Source organism: Sceloporus occidentalis, unplaced genomic scaffold (assembly GCF_023333645.1).
Source record: "Sceloporus occidentalis isolate IW3139 unplaced genomic scaffold, rSceOcc1.0.p SCAF_190, whole genome shotgun sequence".
NCBI lineage: Eukaryota > Metazoa > Chordata > Lepidosauria > Squamata > Phrynosomatidae > Sceloporus > Sceloporus occidentalis.
The window spans coordinates 393,793-410,276 of NW_028317170.1; the positions used below are offsets into that span (position 1 = coordinate 393,793).

A 16,484-nucleotide genomic window follows, 5' to 3' on the forward strand; every position below is an offset into this window, starting at 1 on the left:
GGAGGTGACAGGATAACTGGGGGAGGCTGTTTACAACGCCTGCTTTTTTATGGAAAAAGGCAAAATGGCAACGTCGAATAATCAAAGAAGCACTTAATGAATCAGAAAAGGTCGAGGACCCCTCAGTCATCAGTAAATTACAGGCGGAGGGAATTAGCCAAAGAATTTATCCTCCGGATCCAGAGTCGGGTTTGCGAAAAAATAAATAATGAGAATACGAGGCTCCTCTGTGAGATCTGCGTGCCGATATTTTATTAAAACTATTATTATTGATTTACATAGCGCCGTCATATTCCGCAGCATTGTACAACAAGGTATTTTTATTATTATGTAAAAAAAAACTCTACCCCCCCCCCCATTGTGCTGTATGCAGGAGCCGACATCTTGCTGCCCCGTCGCGGGGTATAAATCTCCCGTCGCCCTGAGATATCTGTGATAATAGCGTTACAGAGGGACCTGCGCGGCTGGAAACAATCTCTAGCGCTAGAGGCGCATGCGCCGTCAACTTACTTACAACTTACTTACTAACCGGCTTACGACTTCCTGCTCGGGCTGACGGGAGGGAGAGAACAGGAAGCGGCTTCCAACTTCCTGCTCATGCTGCTGGGAGGATTCCGATGCCGCCTGCACTGAGGGAACATGGGAAGCAGATTTGCATGAAAAGCCGCGGCTGCGCGTTTGGAGGGTGTCGGAGCCGGAAATATAAATCTGAATAACTTAAAAGTAGAATGTATAAAGAGTCACGCTGATTGTCGCCAAACCGTGTCTGTCCCTGTAGCCCATGTATGACCTTCTGGAAGAGGCGGCCAGCGCTGCTCATGAGGAAGACATGATTCTCGCTCTGAAAGCTCTCGGAAACTCAGGGGAGCCACAAAGTATGAAACGGATTCAGAAATTCCTCCCAGGATTCTCATCCTCAGCTTCCCAGCTTCCTGTTATGATCCAGTCTGTCGCCGTCTCGGCCCTGAGGAACATTGCGCTGAAAGACCCCGAGAAGGTAGCGCTCAACACTTCATCAAATGCAATTTCTAAGATTTGATGCATTTTAATAAAACGTCAGATTCCTAGAATGGTAACGGCTCGGGTGTATGATCCGTGGGAACATTTCCTGCGCATGCCTAGCGTGTATACAACTGCAGCAGCCAATCACATTCTATGTGAACACTAGCATGCGTACAATTGACTGCTGCTTCAGTGAGTGCTACTGAGCATGTGCAAGAAGTGTACACGGGAATGCTTCCTGGTTTCAGAAGAGGCAACTGGGGGAGGAGTTTAAAAAAGGGGCGTTCCCAATTCTAACTTCAATAACCTAAGAATGTCTGCACCGATTTGCATGCAGTAAAATGCATTAGACTTCATGCACAATGGACTACAACATGCGTTAAAAAAATAATCATATATTGGGGACTTTATGGTAAATTAATACAAATAATTCTCAAATAAACATCTCGTTTCCCAATTCAGGTCCGAGATATTTGTCTCCAGTTGTTTGCAAACCCCGACGGGCAGCCCTTAATCCGCATGGTCGCCGGGGCCGTGCTTCTCGACTCAAAGCCCCCTCCCGAAGTGGTGATGACGTTAACGAACATCTTACTACGAGAAGTAAACTCTCAAGTGGCGGGATTTATATTTCCGCTCCTGGAAAGCATGAGCCGCGATTCCTCCCCGGACCTGCAGGACGTGTAATGCCATCCATTCATCAGCTGCTTGGCCTAAACAAAAATCTGCATTTTCGCAGTAATTATACTAATTCATCACTTCTCATTTTGTCACCAGATCTGCAGCTTTCAAGATGGCCGTAACGATTCTGAGAGGCAAATACGGAAACGTCGGAAGCAGTTACAGCAAAAACTTCCATTATGATATTTTTAAAGGTATTTTAAACGCGGTCTGCGCGGTAATTCCGTCTCCCACCCACCTCTGACCCCTGGTAGGGACAGCTGGTAACTTTAGTCTCAAACACAAGAAACCCTGAGTATATGTGTGCAAAAGAGAAAGAATATAAAGGGAGCACAGAACGGATCCAGCAACAGTGTTACTACAACCAAAAACCTCGGCCATAGCAGACACTAGACAGATATATGTAGAAATAAGTAAAAACACTCAAAACCATAAATAAGTCTTGTCTGAAATAGGGGTGATTATAACTACTTCCCAAAATATTAATGACAATGTGCATGTTAATCTCTTACAGGGTAGTACATACCTCCCAGGCTCCCTTCTCCTCCCTTTTTTCCTCCCCTGATGCCCCTCTCTCCTCCCCTGATGCCCCTCTTCTTTCCTATGTGCTCCTTTTTCCTCTGCTGTTGCTCCTCTTTCCTCCTGTAATGCCCCTCTCTCCTCCTCTGATGCCCCTCTCTCCTCCCCTGATGCCCCCTCTCTCCCCCCTGATGCCCCTCAGAATGTTTGCTGGGTATGAGGGGATCGCAGGGTTCTACGGCCCTAAAAGTCCCGATAATGTGTATAGAAACAGCAGGAAACGCTTTATAAATGGAACAGGGTACCTAAACCCCATTATTCTTCTTTTAAATGCCCCCACATAGCCCCACCCCGGCCACGCCTCTAACCACACCCCCCCCCCAAAACCAAAAGTGTCCCCTTCGTGGCCATTTGACATGTTTGGGGATCACTTATTTACTGAAATGTTTATTTCATTCTCCGCAGATTCGCTCATGGCCGGGATTTCTTCCACAGTAAATTTTTTGTACAATGATGTAGAGTTCATCCCGTCTTGCGCGATGTCCCGAGTAAAAGCTCACTTCATGGGAACGTTCATTGATTTGATCGAGGTGAGATTTATTTCGTATTAAAAGTAAAACAAGAGCCCCTCAGGGGTTAAATGACACAAAATCGCCCTTTAAATTTACACAAAAAAAAGTAAAGCTCGTCTCAGTAATGGTGGTAAATTTGCGGAATCCACCGCCTGCCGCCTCTCTATGGGCTGATGTTTTAAATACTTTTTCCAGAGAATTGACATATTCTATAAAAAAACAAAACAAACGGCGTCGTATAAAGAGGTGTCATTCGAAAATAATAAATGAGATGAATTCAGGGAGAATTGGAGTCGAAATTTGATAATTTATATTTTTGGGCAGCGAATCTGAATGGGAACGAGTTTGAAGTTAACCTGTTACTAACCGTCACCGTCTGTAACGTTATCTTCTTGCATTTCTTTCCATTTTAAGACTTGCTTTCACGCTGAAGGACTCCAGGAGTTACTGACGAACAAACATTTATTCTCCCCCGACGGCGGGGAGCAAAATGTCAAAAAAATTCTAGATATGCTAAAAAAGGTAAGAAATTATGATGAATAAACGCAGTTTCCAGATTATCCGAAACGGTCTCAGAAATACAAAGATCTGAACCTTTAGGAAAAGGTTCCTGCTTTTGCTCCCATCTTTGTAGTAGATATATTGTAAAGAAGTTTTACTTTACTGAGAGGGGGGTAGATACGTGGGACAGCCTCCCAGCAGAGGTGGTAGAGGGTAATACAGTGAGGGTATTAAACATGCATGGGATAGACATACGGCTCCTGAATCTAAGACGAGACCAACGACTGATTAAGGTTTGAGTCTTTACAGCAGGAGAAACGGTGACTAGACGGGGGCCTGATGGGGGCCGATCTGCCAGGTTTTAAGTATTTCAGTAGTCTCTCTCTCTTGCTCCAGCTGTCGGAGTGGAAACCACTGCCCCCCAAGCAGCCCCTGGCATCGGCCTACATCAAGATGTTCGGCCAGGAGATTTTCTTTCATCAGTTGGATAAGGAATCTTTGCACGATGCATTTAAGGTAGGATTCTCTTTTCGTGTGATTATTTTTTAAATAAATTGTAAAGATTAACCATCGTAAAACGGATACATTGTAGCCGCCGACACACACGTCCGGAGAGATGGTACGATGTCAGCTTCCCTTTGTGATGTCAGATAGAAAGTATAGAGATATGATGTCATGGCGATAAGATCTAGAATACAATATATTTTTCCAGTTACTTTACAGAGAAAAGGGACATTCTACGTTAAAGACGGCCGTCAATCATCTCCAAAATGGCGTGCACATCCGGTGGTCCAAACCGCTATTATCCAGCGAAAACCGCCTCGTTGTGCCGACGTGCGTGGGGCTGCCGCTGGAAACGAGCCTGCGGTATTCCTCCGTCACGCGCGCCGAGATCCAAGGTGAGACGCGGCCGGTGTGCGCTTTCATTCCTTCGCTGTCTAAACCTCATTCTTAACGTCAATCCTGTGATTCGCAGCTCAGACTCACATTACGCCCATCCCCAGCCAAGACGTCAACATCGTTCAGCTCCTAGATTCCAACGTAAGGCTGCAATTAAGCTCCTCTGTGAGGTAAGTACCCCATAACACATATTCACCAATATGGCGGGAAGTGAATAATAAAATCAATTCAGGATTCTTTTTTTTGTCTTTTTTTTTATTTCTATAGTTTGGCTAAAAATATCATATTTACTATGGGAGTGAATACAGATCTCATTCAGTCCGGCCTGGAAATCCACGGAAAAGTGAATATTTTCTTTCCCGCGAATATCGCCGCAGAGTTTGATGTCAATCAGAAGAAATTCAAACTGGACATCATCCCAAGTGCCCAAGAAAATGAAGTCGTCTCACTGAGGTGAAAAACATTAAATATTTGCACGGCTATTAAATACTGAAATAGTCTAACGGCGCCGGCGCTCGCAGGGTTAAACCCGCCATTCTGGGCCCAACCCTGAGTTTCTTTTCGCCTCAAAAGTGAAGTAAACCTCGGTAACTTTTTATTATCAGAACTATAAAATGGCTGCCGAAGCGCAGAATGTTCCGGTCTTCTCGGCTGCCTGGGTCAGGCCTGCTTCTGTAGCCCTCAATCTCCTCGTAGCGCCGGTGCAGCACTGACAGTCCTCCCCTGGGAACTAGAGGCTGTGCTTATTGGCTCCGTACATATTGCCCCACCAGGGGGTGTTGCCGAGATCCAAAAAAGATCTGGGGCTAAAGCCCGGTGGTAACTGACATGCGCAGCAAGGTTTAGCTACCTTTTCCACATTTCCCTTCTGTATATCTGCAGATTATATTATTATGTAATTTAATAAATTATATTATTTAATGAATATTGTATTAAAAGTTTGCACCTTTACCCAGCATGCTTGTGGCTACCATCCATATCAAAAGGGGGTCACTCGTTTAATGGGCAGCTGCAGGAGTACCCAGGGGTCTTTATCATCCATTTACTCTAACACCATACAATAACACACATATGCTAACAAATACATACACCTTCACACTAATACCAAACAATAACATTCACCAACACATATACTCATACTAACACCATACAATAACACTCACTAACACACACACTCATACTAACACCATACAATAACATTCACTAACACACACTCATACTAATACCATACAATAACACTCACTAACACACATACTCATACTAACACCATACAATAACACACATATGCTAACAAATACATACACCTTTACGCTAATACCAAACAATAACATTCACCAACACACATACTCATACTAACACCATACAATAACACTCACTAACACACACACTCATACTAACACCATACAATAACATTCAGTAACACACACTTATACTAATACCAAACAATAACCTTCAGTAACACACACACTCATACTAACAACATACAATAACATTCACTAACACACACTCATACTAATACATACAAAAACACTCACTAACACACACTCATACTAATACCATACAATAACATACACTAACACACACTCATACTAATACCATACAATAACACTCACTAACACACATACTCATACTAACACCATACAATAACACTCACTAACACACATACTCATACTAACACCATACAATAACATTCACTAACACACACTCATACTAACACCATACAATAACATACACTAACACACTCTGATACTAATACCATACAATAACATACACTAACACACACTCATACTAATACCATACAATAACACTCACTAACACACATACTCATACTAACACCATACAATAACACTCACTAACACACATACTCATACTAACACCATACAATAACATTCACTAACACACACTCATACTAACACCATACAATAACATTCACTAACACACACTCATACTAATACCATACAATAACATACACTAACACACTCTGATACTAATACGAAACAATAACATTCAGTAACACACACACTCATACTAACACCATACAATAACATTCACTAACACACATACTCATACTAACACCATACAATAACATTCAGTAACACACATACTCATACTAACACCATACAATAACATTCACTAACACACACTCATACTAACACCATACAATAACATTCACTAACACACACTCATACTAACACCTTACAATAACATTCAGTAACACACATACTTATACTAACACCATACAATAACATTCACTAACACACACTCATACTAACACCATACAATAACATTCACTAACACACACTTATACTAACACCATACAATAACATTCAGTAACACACATACTCATACTAACACCATACAATAACATTCACCAACACACAGTCATACTAACACCATACAATAACATTCACACATATTCTAACAAATATAAACGCACACACTCACACTAACAGCATAGAGTAAAATGGTTATTTAGCAAATAGCCCTTGAGTTTTATATCGGGTTATCCCGTACTTCTCAGGTTCCATCGCATCTCCCATCGAGGTGCATTTCCGTACCGCGCAGCTCATAGAAACAGAAGCTATGAACAGTACGTGTTAAATGAATATTTTATCAGCGATACACCGAAAACCCCCAAAATAACATTTAGAATAACAAATAATGTAAGAAAAACAGATGATCGGGGCTAAAAATTGAGTATTTGCTTTTTTCTTCATGTGTTCACTGGGACCAAGGTTGCGTGCAGCGGAGAGTGGGCGAGATCATTAATAATTTAAAACACAATTTATTAACAAATGTTAGAGAGAATGAAACGATATCGCTTGGAATTAGAATACGATGGAATTCTGTTTGTATCCATTGTTAAAAAATTAAACATTCCGTCCAGCTAAAAATATCAAAACAAAGCACACAATTCCAGCTGAATAACTGGGGAAAACAAGAAAAAAAAAAGAGACAATATTTAAAAGCGCCAGAAAAAAAGTAAGCAAGTTTATATATTTTTTTTCTTAAGGCAACTACAAATATTTCTTTAAGACGAGCAACGTTGTGTTTCATATTTAGGTCAAAGGCATTCTCCGTAACAAGGAACGTGGAGGATACAGCCGCACTTACAATGATTCCTGTTCTGCCGCCTGGAACGAAACCAAATGTAGCGAGGCAGGTCTTCAATCTGAGAGCGGAGTCAGCGGGGGACTCAGCGGTAACAGAGGTAAAAGAGAATACACTATCAGCCCATAGGTATTGGCCTCTGCTTTAGGATTTACAATCAAATAAAAGGACTCCAACTTTTCCAAACTTGCCGCAAACCGTACGCCTCTTACATCAACCTTAAGCAAACAGCAGAAAAAGAAACTTTTCTACTTTATAATGAGTTTGGAAGCCTCTCTTATACCAAACGCTACAAAGAGCCTCTACGAGGGGTTAATGTAAGGTAGAGACGCAACAGAACCTGCGCAAATTCCTCGAATCATACGGTGGACAAGAGACCACCCAAACACGGCGATAGACATTAAAGGGGCAATACAGGGGCAAAGATATTTATATTTACATTTTTCTAAATGAATTCTTTACGTTAATCCAGGTACGGATGGAGGATCTGATTTATACACCAGCGGTTCCTAAATTAAAACAGTTTATAATTCTGCCTCCGCTGCCTGCCGGCGGCTCTATACATTCGGGGCACTTGGCCAACCCTCTCCCCCTAGTGGTGGTCATTGGGATTGCACGTTATAATATTCATGACATACGCGGAATTTCCATATGAAATTTAAACAATAAATGTGGAAAATATATAAATCCAGAATATTTTATGTTAATGCACAAAAATATAGAGAAGGTTATTGCCTAAATATTAATATGGTCTTCACAGACAGGGTCGTCTTCATTCTTCATATTCTGATACCCCTACTGCATCTTAAAAGAAAATATCATTTTCTAACCCTTTAATTAACAACATGCTAGGTATCCTTAATGAAAAAGTGGGAATTCCAACTGATTTATTCTGTTTATTGCTGAAAGGATGATACAGTGATGTATACCTAGAACAGCCTTCCAGCATGGAGAGTACAATAATATATATATATATATATATGTTATATATATAATATAACAGAAAACCTAATAAAATCCTGCAGATATACCTATTTACACTTTATAAGTATAACATCTCATCATTTTTAGCCACTATTGCCCTATCCTCATCATCATCATTTTGCCAACTAAGAGAGACGACCTCTCCTAAACCTAAAATGGTCTTTTTTTGGCCGAAATGACAACGAAATCCTCCATTAGAAGAATCAGAGTTTCCGGCCGCAAGGACCGAGGGATTTGGAGTTTCCATTCAACCCAGAAAAAGAGAGTTTTGTGAAATAACTGATGATTTCAAATTATTATTTTTGAAAAAAAAAAATAATCTGTTCCCCTTTAAGTCACAAAAAATACAAAGTTGTGGAAAAGTGTTTTCTTGTAGATACCGGAGCCGCGGCGAGGAAGCCGTAGGTGGTGGTTTAATACTGATTCGGACAGCATGGGGTTTCAACAAAGATTTGTTTCAAAGTTTCACAACGTATTTTTCAATCAGTCTCCTTGAATAAAACCCCTCCGTTTCCCCCCGGAGAATAATAGCGGGTTCCTCGGCTTCTTGAGGTTGAAACGCACTTAGCGAAAAACATACAGTTCACTGACACGTAAAAACAAAGCATCCGCGTGAAGCTCCGACGCGCTTTTTCTGAAATAGGTTCCTTTTAAAAGTCTTTGATTCAAAAATAGTTGGAATCTTTTCAAACGGTTTCTCTTTTCTTAAATCTGATTATTTAATAGGCAAAGTTTTCAGGAGAAGCGTTGTCCGAGGCGAATGGGCGGTTTACGGAGCAGCCGATCCCAAATCCGCACGCGTTGGCCTTTTCCACGTGTCACGCAGCCACGGAATTGGGGTTTCAGATGTGTTTGGAGAAGAAGTCTGCAAGCGCCGGGTTCATCAGAGACTGTCCTCTTTACAGCGTGGTCGGGGATCATTCGGTGAATGTTATATTTAAACCAGGTAACTTCATTCAATTTATTCTAATGTGCTGCTTCCCGGCAGATGTGGTAGAAGTTAGACTTGTGCATTCGTATTCGGGGGACACGAAGGTTGCGTTTTCGTTGTTCAGTCCAAATACCAAAGAAACGAACATGGCGACGGCAAAACGTATACGAAGAATCTTCATGTTCGTCTTCTAATCTCCCTGGTCCCTTCCCCATCTAGCCTACGTTATCTACTCAGCATCGCAGGGGTTAATGGGAGCGGAAAGCCGTAGGTTCGCCGTCAGGGGTTAAAGGGCCGTGCAAACTACTCTATTGGTCGCCTGCAGGGGCCTGCTCTGGCATCAACCAATTGGTTGATGCTAGAGGAGGCCCCTGCCAGCGACCAATAGAGTCGCTCTTATGGACCTTTAACTCCTGACTATTGGGCTCCCCGATCCAGGATTTAAAGGTCTCTGCGGTCGCTCGTACGGACTTTTAACTCCTGGATTTGAAAGAAAACATTAATGCATCATGTAGGCAGCTGTTATACTCGTGCGACAGGTCTATTTATACATATTTTTAAAAATGAGAAGAATTCAGATGTTACAAAGTTATGTTGCTATAATAACAGTGAGACTGGAAAAAACGCACATTAATTAATTAGAAACAGAACCTACTGGCAGATCGGCCCCGTTCGGCCCGTCTAGTCTCCCCAAATCATGTAAAGACTCTAAATCCTTAATCTTAATCAGTTTAATAACCCCCCCCCCCCCCTGTTTCTGGTGTTGATTCAGAGAAAATGGATACATTTATCATTTTCTAAACTTTATTTCTTGGATCAAAAAGAGAAAGAAAATTGCTTCACGGGACTCTTTGTGGCCGTTGTGCTTTGTTGTATTCGGGGACGGAGGTGATGATGATGATGATGATGGCCGATTGAATACAGAAGAATACTAATTAATTTCTATTAATGAGTGAATTATGGGAATGTTAGAGGCAGAAGTTATGAAGTTTTGGTGGTGGATGGTTCAGGGATTCCGCTTTCCCACTCTAGCAAAACTGGTATTTATTTCAGTATTTTGGGGGCTTTAATAAAAAAAATCTAATTTGGGGGCTAAATGGTTCCCTCGCACATAATATTTCAAATTATTTATATTCAAAAGTCATTAATTCACATCTGATCCACTGACAGAAAAACACGAATTCCTTCCAGTCTCTAACCGGTAACCGTCTTTCCCTTCCAGTACGCGCCGAGGCGTCTGTCGAGAAAATACAAGTAGAATTTCAAGTGGGATCTAAAGCTGCAACGAAAATAGTTCGCACGGTTAATCTCCAGCAATCTTGTGAAGACGAACAAGAGACGGATGTGGCCTCAACGGCGTTTTCCAAGCTAAGGAAAATTCTCGGCCGTGACGGAATCCGAGTGATAATGGTAAAGCCAATAGAAAGTATACCGTCTGGGGGTCATATTTATACATATAGCAGGTGCAGGTGAGATAGGGGAGGTGCAACTGAGTTCAGCCAATGGGGGGGTTGGAACCCCTTCCTAGTATTCCTCCTATTGGCTGAGCCATTTTCCGACCCAGAACACCGATATGTAGGTTAAGAGACTTACCGTTAACCCCTTCTGAAAATCCTTCTGCGCTGTTTCTTGGACCCGGGCTGTGCGCAATTCTATAGAAATTTCATGTAACCAATGGGAGATGGGATCTCCAGCTTGCTTGTCTGCCATTGGCTGCCTGTTGTGTTCCTTAGACTCTCTTTTTTGAAACCGTTACTGATTTACTAACCTTATCCAGGAGGCAGCAGAATGTATGTTTCCTAGAAACCGTTTGCATCGTAATAAATAGCTTCGAACAACACAAGAACGATCATTAGCGGTAATTTGGGCAAACGTGTCGACAGCAGACGCCTCGGCGCTCTCTCCTTTCTCTTGCGAAATGAATTAGACCTGGAATATGAGGCAGATGCATGAGCAGAGGAAACGCAAGTTTTGCCTGATTTGATCATTACGTATCATTTAGTAACTAATGAGATACGAGTTAGTGGAATATAAGGCTAGGACATATAGCGATGGGGGAGGCAGAAGCTAAATTAGGATTAGAATTAAATGAAACCTCGATGGAAAGACATGGGAAGAATGCGTTTTTATTGGAAAGATATATAATCTGTAACGGTAATACGGAGATACTCGCCAATGCCGCTGAACTGAGAATATCTCGTGTATGTATTATAGAAATATACATATATAGTCCTTTAGCTCCCTCTATTGTATGATCGATAAGAGATTCATAATTAATAATAATATTTTTCTTTCTCTTTTTTAGCAAGACTCTATAAAAAGCAACACAAATTCATCTTCTAGCTCTGAAAGCAGCCGGAACTCTCAAACGAATGACACATCAGACAACGTGAGCGAAGACTCCCGGGAGTCAAAGTCAAGCAAGCACCAAGAGGAGCATCATCACCGAAACAAGGAGCGCGCTCACCAAAAACACCGGCATGGCGAGGAGGACGAAAGGAAGAGCGGGAACCGGAAGAAGCACCAACCACGCCATCAACAGAAGAAAAAAGTGAAAAAGCAACATGCGTGTAGACACAAAAAAGATGAAAAAAATATCATGCAAAAGTGTCATGAGTGCTGGGATGAAACTAAGAACATCGAACATAAGCTGAAGGACATACAACGTAAACATGAAGAGATACAACATGAGAAGGAGAACATACAGCATGAAAAGCAGAAGGTCCACGATGAGAGGGAGAACATACAACACGAGAAGGAACAAATGCAACATCAGCAGAAGAAGTTAAAGCACGAGAAGGAAGAGATGGAACATGAGGCGGAGGAGATAGAACACAAGAAGGAGAAGATGGAACATGAGAAGAAGAAAATGGAACACGCAAGAACAAAGATGGAACACGAAAAGGAGAAAATGGAACACAAAAAGGAGAAAATGGAACATGCAAAAGTGAAGATTGAGCACGAGAAGGAGAAGATGGAACATGAGAAAGATAAGATGGAGCAGGAGAAGGATAACATGGAGCATGAAAAGGAAAATGCGCACAGGGACCTTTCTGAAAAGAAAGATAAACAGAGAGATCGTCCACAAGAGAACGCACACAAGAGTGAAGAACATGGCCGTCATCATCATCAACATCACCCTCATCATCCCTGTAAGTTCCGTAGCAGCGATGAGAGCGATCATGAGAGCCAAAAGACGAGCCTGGAGAAGGGTGGGAAGAATCGTAGAGGACACACGGGCAGAAGCGAGGCCAGCAGCAGTAGTAGCCAGAGTGGGCAAGTGGCCAGCAGCAGTATGAGCCACAGAAGACACGTGGACAAAAACAAGAAACCAAAGCATCTACAAAAGAATGCTAAAAGCCATAAGGCCACGAGCACAGAATGTACCGGAACATCTTCTCACCCCCACGGCACGTGCAACAAATCTCACCAGGGGAAGAAATCCCGAACCCCTCACAAGGACGGGAAATCATCGCGACACTGGGTAATAGATGCAGAGTTTACCAACGTTACCACGGTGATTGATTTAAAGGTTTAACCAAACTTCTCTTATTTTATTTGACAGGAAGTGCTGGGTCTGGATATTCAGGAAGCTCGGTTTACGTCGGCGTCCGATCTCCTGGTACGCGCCGACCAATGAGAGTCATGGATGTTAAAGTGGGGTCTTGATACTTTAGGTTCCATGTTAGGCCGAGGGAAGATGGTGTCAGAATTAATGCTTTTAACTGAGCCAACTTAGAAAAAAGATGAAAAAAGTTACTTCAGCTATCAGTAAATCTAAAGTAGTATCTAAAGAGGAGACCCACGAGGTCCCAAAAGCTTATGTCGGACCAAAAGGAAGAATCAACTTTAAGTAACAAACATGATGTACAATGAAAACAGAAAATCTTGAAACCTCCGATCACCGTTAATGTGATGTCTCTCGCTGGTGGCTGGTAGATTTAGGGGCTTTTAACCCCTGGGTTCTGGACAAGATTATGCCGTGGTCCATAAATTGTTAAATTGTTACTCGTCACCTTCCCGTGTAGCTCCTCGTTCCTCTCCGGGCTGCTTTGTTAGCTGTTGGTTTGATCTATTCTTCCAGAAGCGGCTCACATCTAAAGTGCCTCATTACCTTCGCTCCACCATACAGCCTTTATGATGCCGGTCAATTATTGGTGACCTGACGGCCTCCGAATCGGAGCCGCTGAACTCGCTGAGCACTTAACTTCTTGCTGGACACTCGACCCTCGCAGTCACTACAATGTTTTATCTAAACAGAACGCGCATAACGGCCCCCGAACTGCTCAGAAGTCATAGACACCCCCGTAACAATTTATCAAATCAAAGTGTGTGAGAAGCAGAACAGCTGAAATCTTATTGTATAAGCAGGTTACGGGGCAGAGTATCTGAGAACAGACATCCTTTTTATTATTTAATGTCTCTATGGAAATAAGGAAACGTTATTTAACACTTGAGATACTAACTGACAGAAGGGCGCTCCTATCCAATAAATTTATTCCTCGTATCAGATTCTTATTTTCATAAATATCGCTGCTTTTTTTACCCCAGTTGTAGTTTTTGCCCCATAATATAAAGTTTTCAGGCAGCTGCATATCAGCCGTTTGTATGATTCTCGCTCTGTTATCTGATCCCCGATCTACTAAACACCCCGACTCCTTATCATACTGCCTGTGGGGAACAATAGAATAGCTCAGTCTTAATCACCCAGTTGGACTCTCTGACTAATGAAAGTCTATGGAGGAACGGACTTCATTAGCATCGCCATAAAGCATCAGCTCAGTGTGGGGTTTGAGCTTGGAAGATTTTTGCATGGAACACCCCCCCTCCTTTAAACCACATGGGCGATGATTCCCGGACTGTCATCAATAATTTACTTTTTTCTTAGTTTATTAAAATGTGGAGCGTAGAGTCTGTATCCTAATCAGATTTTTGAAGAGTCTCATTATTTTAAAGTATTTTTTTCTTTTTGTGTTATTTTTTGGCAGGGCAGAGAAAAGAATAATGAACAAAAAATGGTGAATTCATGGTTGGAGTCAGATCGTGGCAGCAGCTCCAGCAGTAGCAGCAGCGGAGAGTCAGAGCCCTATACGGTCTGTTAAAAATATACATTATTGTTTACAATGAAATACTCCATAAACACTCCAAAGGATGAAACAATAATATAATACAACGAGCAACAACATTCAGCCTTAATAGCCACTTAAGGTTGTTACAGCTCTAGCCCATCTGGCCTAGGGAGACCATGTGGCCCCTAAGCAGCTGCCTATCCGGCGGGGCCGACCCTGACTGCGGCTTTGACGGTTTTACGCTTACATAAATAATGAGAATGGAAGCAGCTTGACGGGTGTGATGAAAAATATTTGTGAAAAAAGAAAAAATGTTATTAGCAATTTTTAAGATTAAATGATAAAATTCAGTATATTAGAATATAAAAAAAAATTAAATGTTGTGCAGTGAGAAATATGGCTAATAATTATTAACAAGAGGTAATTTGTTCAGACGGGTTTAATTTACCCCCCCCCCCCAGCATAACAAAAGCACAACGGGAACTGTGAATAAAATAATAAAAAAAAAACATATTCATATTATTTTACAACATTAATATCTCTGTAGAACAAGCTTTCTAAATTGTGTTCATATCAGCGCCGTAAATTCCATTTATTTTGCCCACATTTATGTTTTTGTAACCAAAAACGATAATTATGAAAAACAAATTGTCTGCGCAGCTTCCCCGTTTCTATAGGAAGCAGGCTGAAGCCTCTGTTATTTTTGGGGATTTCAGCCCGTTTTACTCGGCGTCCTCCCAGAGTTCGTTCTCCTGGTCCGAGCTTTTATGAGCGATAGCACCCAACGCGGTTACCAGACCACCGGTTACATGGATCCCGTCCGTCATCGGGCGCAGCTGACGACGGTCACTCTGGAGGAAAAGAGTTTCTGGAAAGCCTGCGTCAGGGCTGCAGCTTCTGAAAACCACAAAGCTCAGGTAACGTACAATACAATGGATCATATCTTACCTGCGCTTTAAAGCTTAATATGACGACCACAGCACCAGCCAAGCTCTCTCTCTCTCTCTCTCTTACCCTTTCTTATTTTTTTCTTGGTCTCTCCAGCTTTTTCTCTCTCTTTCTTTCCCTTTCTCTCTCTATTCCTCTCTCTTTCATTGTCTCTCTCTCTATCCCTCTTTCTCTCTCTCTATTCCTTTCTCTTTCATTGTCTCTCTCTCTCCTTCTTTCTCCTTTTCTCTCTATTACTCCCTCTCTGTCTGTCTCCATTTCTCATTTTCTCTATCCCTTTCTCTTTCTATCTCTTGATCTCTCTCTTACTCTCTCTCTCTCTTTCTCTCTCTTTCTATCTCTCAGTGTTTGACGTATGCACTTTAGGATCTACTTAATGTTTAATAATTGGGTCAATTACATGTTGAGAGATTTTGCTTTGTCTAATGTTGGAAAGACCTCTGTGGATACAGCTGGAGACGGAATAAATCCTAACAGTGATTGGCAAAGAGACCTGAAGGTGCCGGACGCTGTCTGTTCATCTCCATGATATTGGTGGATGTGAGAGGAAGTAATCGCTGGTGGGCCTTTAAAAATGTCACTGGGTTGTGGGGTAGAACTTGTAAGATTTGGTTCCTGAGGACGTATTCACAAAGACCTTGTTACATTTGTATTATTATAATAATGGCGATGGTGACATCATGATACACGGAACCGTTTTCTCTGCCAGGTGAGAAGAGCCAATTTACACCCAATTTACGTGGAAGCCCATAGGTTGAACGCATCATCATACCCATATGTTGCATCATATCCTCAGGTAGTCTCTGTACTTTTGTTTTGTACTAAACAGGCGGTGGTCACATGGGGTCACGAATGTCAAGACTACAGAGTTTTGGCAAAATTCTCTAAGGGGCAAATAGCCGGACACCCAGCCGTGCAGCTGAACTGGCGGTGGGCACGACTTCCATCGTGGCTGAGAAAGACCACCCAGGGGTAACATTTCCAATGATTTCTTGCGCAAATGTATCAAGACACATGAAACATGTTTATTTATTAAACGCCATCATTCTTTTAGGGTCATGAGGTTTGTACCGGGAATGGCTTACATGCTGGGATTCTCCCAAATCCGCTCGAAAAATCCATCCCGACAGCTGCTTTTCCGAGTAGCTGCCACCTCCCCAGAAACAATCGACACCATTATCAAGACCCCCGAGGTTTGTCTGCTTCCATATTCTGCTGAAAGATATTGTTAATCCACTAAATGGCAGGACTATTAAAATACTGCAAAAA

At 42.0% G+C, this 16,484-nt stretch overlaps 1 protein-coding gene across 1 annotated transcript in view; it reads left to right on the forward strand.

Annotated features, from left to right (window-relative positions):
* Window positions 1–16,484, forward strand: part of LOC149278390 (vitellogenin-like) — a 33,405-nt gene that overhangs the window by 11,041 nt on the left and 5,880 nt on the right. The window contains exons 11-28 of the mRNA XM_089502009.1: window positions 779–997; window positions 1,465–1,682; window positions 1,777–1,874; window positions 2,665–2,789; window positions 3,186–3,293; window positions 3,669–3,788; window positions 3,985–4,171; window positions 4,249–4,342; window positions 4,440–4,625; window positions 7,236–7,383; window positions 8,994–9,213; window positions 10,421–10,608; window positions 11,504–12,682; window positions 12,764–12,820; window positions 14,187–14,291; window positions 14,984–15,184; window positions 16,045–16,187; window positions 16,270–16,408. Coding sequence (XP_089358135.1) covers window positions 779–997; window positions 1,465–1,682; window positions 1,777–1,874; window positions 2,665–2,789; window positions 3,186–3,293; window positions 3,669–3,788; window positions 3,985–4,171; window positions 4,249–4,342; window positions 4,440–4,625; window positions 7,236–7,383; window positions 8,994–9,213; window positions 10,421–10,608; window positions 11,504–12,682; window positions 12,764–12,820; window positions 14,187–14,291; window positions 14,984–15,184; window positions 16,045–16,187; window positions 16,270–16,408 — 3,735 coding nt within the window. The remainder of the gene's footprint in view (window positions 1–778; window positions 998–1,464; window positions 1,683–1,776; window positions 1,875–2,664; window positions 2,790–3,185; window positions 3,294–3,668; window positions 3,789–3,984; window positions 4,172–4,248; window positions 4,343–4,439; window positions 4,626–7,235; window positions 7,384–8,993; window positions 9,214–10,420; window positions 10,609–11,503; window positions 12,683–12,763; window positions 12,821–14,186; window positions 14,292–14,983; window positions 15,185–16,044; window positions 16,188–16,269; window positions 16,409–16,484) is intronic.